Source organism: Parasteatoda tepidariorum, chromosome X2, assembly GCF_043381705.1.
Source record: "Parasteatoda tepidariorum isolate YZ-2023 chromosome X2, CAS_Ptep_4.0, whole genome shotgun sequence".
Classification (NCBI taxonomy): domain Eukaryota; kingdom Metazoa; phylum Arthropoda; class Arachnida; order Araneae; family Theridiidae; genus Parasteatoda; species Parasteatoda tepidariorum.
Genome location: NC_092215.1, coordinates 31,458,348 through 31,469,702, shown reverse-complemented (window position 1 = coordinate 31,469,702; position 11,355 = coordinate 31,458,348). Strand labels below are relative to the sequence as shown.

At 26.1% G+C, this 11,355-nt stretch overlaps 1 protein-coding gene across 1 annotated transcript in view; it reads left to right on the top strand.

The window, feature by feature from the left end:
- Positions 1-406: 406 nt before the first annotated feature.
- The window catches only part of LOC107440912 (GDP-mannose pyrophosphorylase A), a 19,113-nt gene continuing 8,164 nt past the window's right edge, over positions 407-11,355 (top strand). Inside the window, exons 1-6 of the mRNA XM_043041003.2 lie at positions 407-561; positions 3,499-3,694; positions 5,575-5,761; positions 6,550-6,609; positions 7,890-8,023; positions 9,882-10,013. Of these exons, the coding sequence (XP_042896937.1) occupies positions 522-561; positions 3,499-3,694; positions 5,575-5,761; positions 6,550-6,609; positions 7,890-8,023; positions 9,882-10,013 (749 nt within the window). The 5' untranslated portion in view covers positions 407-521. The remainder of the gene's footprint in view (positions 562-3,498; positions 3,695-5,574; positions 5,762-6,549; positions 6,610-7,889; positions 8,024-9,881; positions 10,014-11,355) is intronic.

Below are 11,355 nucleotides of genomic sequence, written 5' to 3'. Positions count from 1 at the left end.
CTACCTACGCCATCACTTCACATGCTTCAACCATTAGTGGGCGGATAGTCGTAGGATAAGTAAGTAAGTTAGTTTTTGTCTTAATTTTCAAACAGGTTAACTTTTTTTAAAGTTTAGATATTATATGAAACTCAAAATTGTACTAAATATAATTCTTAAATGAAGCGTCTTGGAAATTTTAGAAGATATTTTTGACAGTTAAGTGCTAAAAATATTATGGCAGGGGAAAATTTTGTAGAACATTGAGGAGAACAACTGAGGAGAGGGAAGGGAAGAAGCTTTTGACATGGAACCAGTCTTCTACCCAGATGAAGTATTCTACTGTAGCGATCGCGATTATCTTGCGTCTAATCAGGGCTTACGTCACACTGGAAGTGCTCACTGGAGATAAAGAAAGTCGGTAAACTGCAACTTTGACTGTTTAATGTTTTCGTTTGCTTTTGATGACGGAACGTAAACAAATTTTGCCAACTTTTATGTTTCTTTCGTAATTCAATCTACTTAACTTTCATTAATTAATAATGTCTAAAGCTGTGATACTTATCGGAGGGCCCCAAAAAGGTACTTTTTAATTCTTTCAGTTTGTTTTACCCTGGTTTTGTCTAGTTGATTTGTGTATGAAAAGTTTTTATCGGTGTTTTAATTTTCGTCTGCTAGGATTTTAGAATTCAAACTGTTGTTTTCGTTTTTTGCTTTACAATTGTAAATGACATAAACATTAAAATTTTTAATTATTTTGAAGCTTTTTTTTAGTATCTAGTGCATGTTTTAAGAAATAAATAGTCTTACTGACTCATTTCATATTTATATATTTAAATGTCTATTCTCAGACCGGCTGCACTTAATTTAAAATTTACTTACCAGATTGTAATAATTAGTTTTGCATTTTAGAAATTTATTTTAATATCTTTTAGTTGATTACGGTTTAGTTTATTTATTTGATAAAAATCTGACATTTGTTTACCGTTTCGAAATGTCAAACTTGCATGTATGCAAACTTAATTATTTTGAAATTTATTTTAGGGTGTAATATTTCTTATTGTGCGATTTCTGGCTTATTTGTTATTTATTAAAGCCTAATAAGGTGTGAAAATTACTTTTAGCATTGTTTTATTGTTCTAAGGATCTTTCTTATCTATGGACACTAAAACCAGTGTGATCACCCCAGTGATCAATAATTTACCCCACTTATTGGTTGTAACGTTTGAAATATTTCATTGTAATTAAATTAAATGTTTATTGCAGATGTGAAAGAAAAATTATTGAAAGCCTACTTAGTTTTAGATGAAATTAAAAAAAAAAATGCTAGTATAAGAACCAGTTTAAAGTCAGTACTTTATCTTTTAAATTAATAAGTGAACTACAGTTTAGTTTTTATTAAAATATTCTAAGAAGTCTGGCCATATCCTGAATTACAAGTATTTTTAAAAAATAAAATTAAGTGATCATTATTCACTCCCGAAATGAGTTGAGGGTGAATTACTCAGGCTCAGGTCCAACTACTTTTTTAACTTCAGAATTTCCACACTTCTGAGTCAAAAAAATAGTCTCCTTTATTCTAAATTGGTTTAATATGAAAATTTATTAGCTGACATAAAAATTATAAATATCTTTTTTTATTCATAAGATTTTAAGTAATAAGAAAGACCATTTGCAAAAAAGTTTTATTAAAGGTTATAATTTTATCGAGTTAAACATTTTTTATTTAATTATTGTAGTTAAATTCATTCTAATAATTATTGATGTATCATTCTTATTTTTAATTTTTAAAATTTATTTATTCATCTGGCAATTCAATTAATATTTTGTAAATTTTGGTATTTGTTTTGAATTTTAAGGATAAGCAAGATTTACTGCAGTATTTTCTAAATCGAAGTTTCAGATATAAACAGCTAATGATGCACAGACATGCAATTTGTTAAAGATAATTCTTATTCAAACTTATCATTTAATTAGACTTATTAGCTTTTTATTTACCTTTTTTATTTCAAATGAAATATTATCATTTCTAAAAAATCTTGATATATTTTGTTGAAATTTCTTAATTAAATTTATGATAAATTGTTGTCAAAACATATTTAAATTAAAATATTATTCTTAACAAGTATTTAAATTGATTTTATCATTGAACCATTATTAAACAATGACCTCTCCCTCAAAAAGAAAAAAAAATCATCCTGAATAACTTTTGATCTAATGATCGGATTTTGATGTACTAGTACTTTAAATTAATAGCTATGAGGGTGGCCTCAAAGATGCTAATTAATTTTTGCAAACTATATTTTTAATTATGAAATCAGGTGCAAAAATGTATTTTCTCTGAATAAACTTCTCTTTTTTGATAGATTTTGATTCCTTACTCTCAAAATATGTGGAGTAGCCGCAATCAATGAAATGTGGTACTAATAGTTTAGTCAGGGGAGCAGTCCATAGTTGGAACCCCTTAATGTTAATTTTACTATTTGAGTATTTTACTATGTCACAAGAACTGTTTAATTAGATATAAAAATTTTTGCACACATATATAAAATTCATTTGTCCAAAAATAATGCAAAAAATACATTTTAATAAATGATTATTTATTAATAATTATTTATTAATTTTTATTATTTTATTTAGTAATAGTAAAATAATAATTATTTATTAATTTTTATTATTTTATTTAGTAGGTATTAGTAAAAAATTTTGAATTGTAAAGCATACAATTTTTAAAATATTTTAAAGAATGCATTTTTTTATGGCTAAAGTTTAACATTTAAGCAAAATTGGTCGAACAGTTCCTAAGAGGTTGAATTTTGAATATATGACTTTTTAAAAGTCGATTTTTCAGGAACTGTTTGTTTGATTCAGTTCAAATTTTGTATTGTGACACATAAAATTACATTCTTGATGTAAATGTAATAGGTAAAAAACTATGTAAAAATTGATAAACTTTAAAATTCAATATTATTTTAGCAATTTTTGAATAATAAATAATCAATAATTTTTTTTAAAAATAATAAATAATTAATAAAATTTGTTTAAATAATAAATAATTAATAAAATTTATCTTTAGATAATAAAAAAATTATAATTATGTTACAAAATGTTTTCAATTTGCTTAAAAAAATTCTTGAGATATGACAAATTACGTAAAAAGCAAAATTAGCATTAAGGGATCTAAATTTGGCCTGCTCTCCTGACCAAACTATTATGCCCCTCCTTATATTTTGAGGGTCAGAAATCCAAATCTGTCTAAAAAAATATGTTTATTCAGAAAAACTACTAATTTGTGTCTGATTTTATGACTTAGGACATCGTCTGTTATGAATGTTTAATATATATTTGAGATCACCTCCTCAAACCATTGAGATTGAGTCTCCTAGTATGTGAAGATCTGATGATTAGATAAAAAGTATTTCAGAGTGATTAATTTTTTTGTACAATAATGTCTATAACGGTCTACAATAATGCACTGTATTCACTGTACAATAATCTCTGTAACTTTTATTATTATAGGTACTAGGTTTCGACCTCTTTCATTTGATATTCCAAAGCCACTTTTTAATGTTGCTGGTGTTCCGACTATTCAGCATCTAATTGAAGCTTGTATCAAAGTCCCTGGTATTCGAGAAATTTTAATTATTGGCTTTTATAATGCTGAAACAATGAGTGAATTTCTATCTTCCATGAAGGACTATAAAATAAAAATTAGGTAAAAAATTTCCTTTATATTTTTTACTGAATTTAATATTTTTGCATAGTATAAATAATTTATATGATGTAAAAATGGTTTTTTCGTTGCAGTATAGTGATTTTTTTTCTTTTTTATTCTAGTTACTTAAAGGAGTTCATAGTTTCTTGTAATTTACTAATCTAAATAGATGAGAAAGAAAAAAATCTTCTTGAGAATTGTTTAAATTGTTTATAATATTGAAGATGTATCAAGTGGTTTTCAAAGATAAAAATTAAACTTTTCATTTTTTTTTCAATGTTGATCATTACATTGGAAGATGGCTATCAATTTCTAGTGTTAAACTTGTTATTTATTTATAATATTATTTTTGTTATGCATTATGGTGAAAATTAAATCTATAAAAATTGTGAAAAATGCAATTATGCCTTGTGACTATGCTAAGATTAAATAAAAAAGCTTTCATAAATATTCTTTATTAAATATAGTTATTTCTTTGCAACTCGTAAATTGCAAAAATAATTATTTTGCTTCAAACTTCAAGTATAAAAAATTTCTTTTTTTAACATAATGAGGTAAAACTTGCGAATTTCTATAATTATAATAATAAATTATTATTTTTTTTTTGCTAGTTGTCACTTATTGGCGATCAAGGTTTTCACTATACATAAAATGCTCTATTAAAAGAATGCAAAGAAAACTTAAAATCTAAAACTAATATTAAAGGGTTTAAATTTGTACTTTACTATTGAGGCAATATTTTACAAATTGTGGCTACTGTTATTTTAGGAGTCAAAATTCAAATGACTATCAAATTATGTTTACTCATAGTTATTGATTTTATAGCTTAGTTATTTGTTATGTACCTAAGCGTGGTCTTCAAGCCATTAGGATTGCAAGCAAATAGACTTATTATATCAAAATTTATTTTTTAAGATTATTTATTATGCAAACAAATAGACTTATTATATCAAAATTTATTTTGTTAGATTATTTATTATCATTATGTTCTTTTAGTTGATTGCATATGCTGTCTAATTATGTTTAAGTGTTCTATAATTGTAAGGGGTTGTTCAAGTATTTGGTAAGCATCTAATAAAGTATTAATGGTGTGAATAAAAAGTTTTAAATTCAATTTGTAATTGAATATATATGATGAGATATCAGCATAAGTTAGAAATGCTGTTGTATTCAGTAGCATATGAGTAAGATTATTCAGATTTTCATACAGTCCCTGAAGATGATATAATTATCTTTTTACATTTTTTGATCTTTTAGAGAGTTTCTGCATGTTCATGCTTGTTAGACTCCGTTGTGGCATGTAAGTCAGCCACCCATGTTGTAGATTATAGTTTTTATACTACTATATAAAACCATTATTTCTCAATAATTTTAATTATTTAAGTAGTTGATTATTTCTTCTATTTATTAATTAAGTAACCCATTGTTTCAAATAAAGATTAACTGTGAATACATATAATTAAATAATTCTCAGTTAATTTTTCAAGGTGGAAAATAAAATAAAGATTATTTTAAACAATTCCATCATAAGTGATTAAATACTGTGCCTTAGAAGGATTTACAATATGTAACATTCAATATGCATTAGATGCAATTTATGGCAGGAAAATGTTTATACATTTAAAATGATTATATATCCATATTTATATTTTGTTTACAGAGTGCTAAAAGTAAAATTTGTTAAGATTCTTGTTCAGCAAACAATGTATATGAAACATGATACTGTGTTTTGGATTCTAGTGATAAATAACAAAGAGAAATTTTTGAAACATACTCTATGTGTAATTTATTTATTATAGTTATTTTATTATAGTATTTTTATTATTTTAATTAATAATAGGTTTCCAGCTCATTAAAAAGTGATACATTTTATTTTGTAGGTATCTTCAAGAATATACATCTCTTGGAACTGGTGGAGGAATATTTCATTTTCGAGATCAAATTCAAACTGGTGATCCAGAAGCATTTTTCGTGATAAATGGGGATGTTTGCGGTGATTTTCCATTAGTTGAAATGCGCAAATTTCACCAAGAGAAAAATGCTTTGATAACTGTTCTAGGCACTGAAGTAATTTATTGTTTTAAAATATGTTTTAAAGTCGTTTGATTGTTTTCCTATTACATAAAGTTTTACTGCTATTTAGTTTAAACAATGAGTAGTAAGACCAGTGCAGCAAAAAGGAATAGTTTTAGAGTTAAAATTTCTTTCAGAAGAGGCATATTATATAAATTATTAAAGCTTTATTTTCTTTTTACAAATTCAAGATAAATAATGCATAAAATAACTTAAATATGTATCATTGCTAATATTTACACTGTAACATTTTTATGAACAAAAAATTTGAAAATCTCTACTGAAAAATTTTTTTACAGCACCATTGGTTGTGGTTAATATGAGTATTTGTGTGCTTTGATAGTGTATATTGAGTTGGAGTGTCTTTTATATGGAGGTGAAGTTTCATTTCGATTTTTTTTTCTGGAGATCCTGCAATTTTTTAATCTCACCCATTTGTTTGATGACAAATACTATGTACATTAAAGATAACTGTTTTATAACACATTCTTTTCTGTTAGTCTCAAATTATAATAGAAAAGATTTTCCAATGACCTCCATGACATGTATAACACTAATTTTCATCCATCAAAAAGGGTGTATTTTGATATCCACTTTACACACAGAATATTACTATTTTTTAAAAATATTTTAATAGTGTGAAAAATTTAAAATAAGGCTGTAAATATCTGAAGTATACGACTTGTTAGAAGATCTTTATATGAATGAAAATGCTATATTTGATAAGTATTTTTAATATTATATTGTTTAAAGTATTTATTTACATCTTTTTTCCCCTCTAGGCAACACATATGCAGTCTCAACAATATGGATGCATAGTTAAAAATAATGATACAAATAAGGTATATATAAATGTTTCTACTTACTCCGTCTTATGTGTAGTTTTTTCATAGGAATTTTTTTAAACATTTTTGCTGTTCTTTAGGACTTTTGGAGGCTTTAAAAAGTTTTTAACTGTATAATTTAGCAAAAATACTTTTCTTAATTTGTAGTTGACTTTTTTAAAAAATAAATTCTTAAACTAGTTTTTATTAATTGTAATACTAAGTAATTTGTTACCTAATTCTCTGAACATTGATTGCAAAAGAAACAGCACCACAAAGTCTTTTCAATTTAAAATTCTTATAGTTAGTATCTATAATCTATTAACAATAACCAAGCAACTATGGTTCAGTTTGATGGTGTGATATGATTATATTACTAGTCTAATGATTATAATGCTAAGATTTTCAAAGCATTTTAATGAGTAGAACATCTAATGAAAATGAAAGTAATGATTTGTAATTAATTGAAAATTGCCCCTTCGTCCAGTGGTACTTTCTTTGTCTACTGTTACTTTTGAAAATCATCATCATCATCAATGGCTCAACAGCCCAGGTTTTTTTCTAGGCCATCTATCGGCCTGCCTCTTTTTCGTGTGCCAACTGGTCTGGCATAAAAAACTCTTGTGGTACTGTCTTCATTCATTCTGATAACATGACATTTAAAAATAGCTAATTAAAATTGATTATTGATTTAATTAATTATTGTTGATTACTTTCACCTGAACCAGGTTTGCTGTTTATTAAAGTTATCTAAAACTTCTATGATTTAACTATAAATGTACCCTGGTGAGATTAGTAGAATAATGACAATGTTTTGATTGACAAATTAAATATAAAAATATAAAAAAAAACTGCTGTAAGTATGTCATTGCCTCTTGGGCTATAAGGACTTGGACAATTTCTTTTCATTTTGGCATTATTTTTTTGTCAAGTAACTTATGGCAATACTGGCTTTTATTGCAAATTAACTGATGAAATCATTTTTGCTATGATAAATGAACAATAAAAAAATGAGTAAGTGTAAACAAATATCAAAATCTAGAAAATGGATACAATAAAACTGGTTTTTAAAATGAAGATGAATAATTTGCTCACACTGATCATAAAATTACTTTTTGAGAATTTGACCTGAAATTTTTTTGCCATTCATTAATTACTTAAAATTTAATAAAGAAAAAACAAGTTTAGCTTTATATAAAATTTCCATATTATGCTAAACTTCTTTTTGGGAGTTTGATAGCTTTTTTCAGAGTATTATATCAATTTCTAAATACTGATTTTTTATTCTTTAAATTTAGATTGTGCATTATGTTGAAAAACCATCATCTTTTGTCAGCACTACTATAAATTGTGGAGTGTATATTTGTTCTCCAAGAATATATGACCATTTAGGTATAATCTTCAAGAATAATCAATTGGATAACAATTTTGGGTGAGTTAATTACATAATTTGAAATGCATGTAAAAAATTATAAGTCTTCCCATAATTAATATGGTTTCAGTGTGATTGATTGTACATAAATGAACAAGTGAAAGGGAGTAAAACTTTAAAAACTTTTATAATTTTGATTTTTTCCTCTGTTTGACCTAGACTTTTTCAATTTAACAAAATTACCAATAAACGAAGATTTAAATTACTATACTGTTATGACAAAAATCAACAAAAGTGTCGAAAAATTCGAAATTGAGATTTATGTATATATTTATCAATTTTATGTATTAAGCTACATATTACTAAAAATATATATTTTAGAAAAGAATTTTTTATCAATTTTCTGAAATTTAACTTTAGCAAAGAATATTAACAAGTGGAAAAAATAGTTGTCAAGCCACTTTTCTTTAATACTATCGTGAAGCACTTCCATTGTTTTTTCAATTCAATGGTAGTATAATATATCAAAATATTAGTAACCTATTAAGTGTTTAATATTAATACTCCCAGTAGTCATCTAGAATTGGTATTAACACTGAATCTTTTCAGTGTAAATTTTTACTTTAAAAAAAAAACTTAAGCCTCATATTGCTTTTATTAATAAATAACAGTTGACAACTATTAGAGATGATTGTTTAAGAAGCAACTGTTTCCACAATAATTTAAAATCTCAAATTTGATTACTAAAAGTTTTAAAGTGTGTTAATTCTAATCTTTATGATAACAATGGGGTATATTTTTAGATTGAAAAGTAATGTTTTGAATGATAATAATTTAATAGCTTTTTTTATTAAAGGTAAATTTTGGTGTTTGACGATAAAATTTGCTAGTTCTTTTAAAGAATGAAATATTTCTTTTCAATTGTAGTGCACTGTCTGAAAATCTTCTGTTAATATTAATTTAGATTAAAACTTTTGACTTTTTGAAAGAGCTACTTTTCAAATGAGCTTTAGTCTTTCTTTTCTTCCAATTTATTATCCAGTTATTGCTAACGCTTGTCTAGCTTTTAATGTTATATTATTTATAATATGTAACTTTTAACTGAAGCGCATTGTTACTAAGCATTGAGTTAATTACTTAGATTAAGTATTGGATATGTATTACTCATTTATGCAAAGTTAATTTCATGTAAAAAATATTTTTTTAAATTATTTATTATATAATTTACTGTTAGTCGAAATTAAGTTGATTTTATATTCTATTATATTTTAAAGTTATATTAATTATTATAGTATTGGTCAATAGTGAGATATGCAGATTTTTGCATAATTTTAAACTGTGTAATTGACAAAATTTAAATGATTGCTGAGAATGTTCCAATAATTTTAAAGTACAACTTTTTTAAAATTTAATTAATCAGAAATTTTTTGGTTTCTTTCTTTGTGCTCTGTTATTTAAGATAACATAGTTCCAAATTTTTTTGACAATTATTAAATTTAATGAAAAAAATATTAAATTAAGGCATTGCAGGAAGTTATAGACAAGTTTTGTAATTGTATGCAAAAATATTTCTAGAGATAGGGTGAAATATGCAAAAAGTGAAATTAAACAGTTTATTAGTCACAAACTTTCAACTGTTCTTTGAACTTAACCATGGAAATCATATTTACATGATCGAAGCTACTACATATGTTTTCAAGGTTAATTATCCAGATCTGTTAAAAATGAGGTATTTTCTCTCAGAAAAGTTCAGTTTTGGGTATAATTTTATTTCTTAAAATATTGTTAGCCCTAATTAATTAGCATATTTAAATATAGACCCTTCAACCATTAAGAGTGAGCAGGATTATGTGAAAATCATATCATAATATCAAAAGTTTTTTGGTGTTCCATTTTTTATTGATCTTTTTTTTCATAGACCCTGGAGTGAAGTTACTTCATCACAAGATAGTATCAGCTTAGAGCAAGATGTTCTTATGAAATTAGCAGGGAAAGAAAATGTTTATGTTTTCTCCAGCAGTAGTTGGTGGAGTCAGATGAAAACAGCTGGGTTTGTAAACTACTTATTTCTATTAAAGTTTCAGCTTTAATTTTTACATTATAAAATTATGGTAAGATGCATGTACTAACTTACTAAAATGCTTTTACAATTTGTATTTATTTATAAAAACTAACTAACTCAGTGGCGCGACAGCCCATTAAGAGGGCCAAGGCCGACTGTGCCCATCTCAGTTTTCTTGACCTTGGGCTCTGGGGTGCAGGAGCATATGTTCCGATCAGGTGGTCAGCCGAACGCGGAACCCCCAGTGTTAGTTCCCAAGCACGCTTGGTACTCATTTTATCGACCCACTGAAGGGATGAAAGGCTGAGTGTATTTATTTATAGTGTAGATTAATAATGCTTAGTTAAAAAAAGCAACTGTTTAATTTAGTATATTAGATATTTTGTGAAAAATTGGCTAAGTAATGCAATTTTGGGTGTAACGGAAGTGGTGAAAAGTGATGTTTGTTCACTATCGGCAAAGATTGTACCAAGAACCTTTTGGGTCTGTAGCCGAATGCTTTGGCCAGTATGGAAAAAAGTAAACGCTCCAACTAAAGTGAGTTGATAAAGCTTTTATGGTGGTTGCCACACATTCTCCCTTCAGTGAACGAGATTCCTGATTAATTGTCATCTGATCCTGATTCATTGACTCATAATGATCCTCAACTATGAGTGTTACTCTTAATTGAGGGTCTGCTTGGCTGTGAGTAAAGTTGCCCTATTAGCAGAGTTAGGTCTTTGATGTCGATCGAAGAAAAACAAGCAGTTTATTTTTCATGTCACCGAATTGTCAGATTAAAATACTATTCTGCAGTTATCTTAACTTTTACCTGTAAATTTAGATTGTTGATTTGCTGATTACAGATAAAGCCTGTTTTTTTTATGCTGGTATAACAGTTATATTTAATATTAGTGACAACATAATAGATAACAGTAACTTCTTACCTATTTTTCTCTGCTAACTTTTGCACATAGCTTTCTATTAGGTAACATGACTTAAACCAGTGTGAATATAATGGAAACCATTTAGAATCATGAATTAAAAAAATTGTCTCCAAACTGATATTATTAAATTTTTATCTATACGGAAGCCATTGGAATATTATGGAAACTACTGAGAATCATGAATTCAAAAAATAGTATTCATACTCATTTAAGATATTTTTTTCTAATTAATACATCTGCATTATAAGTTAAAAAAAGTGTGTATGTATGTATATATATATATATACAGTGTAACGTCCCTTTTCCGGAAGGGTCGATTTCCCGGACACTTTTTAACAATCAAAATAAACAAACATTTCTTCATCTTTCCCTCTCCTTTAAAAAAAAAAAAAAAGAAGTCTTTT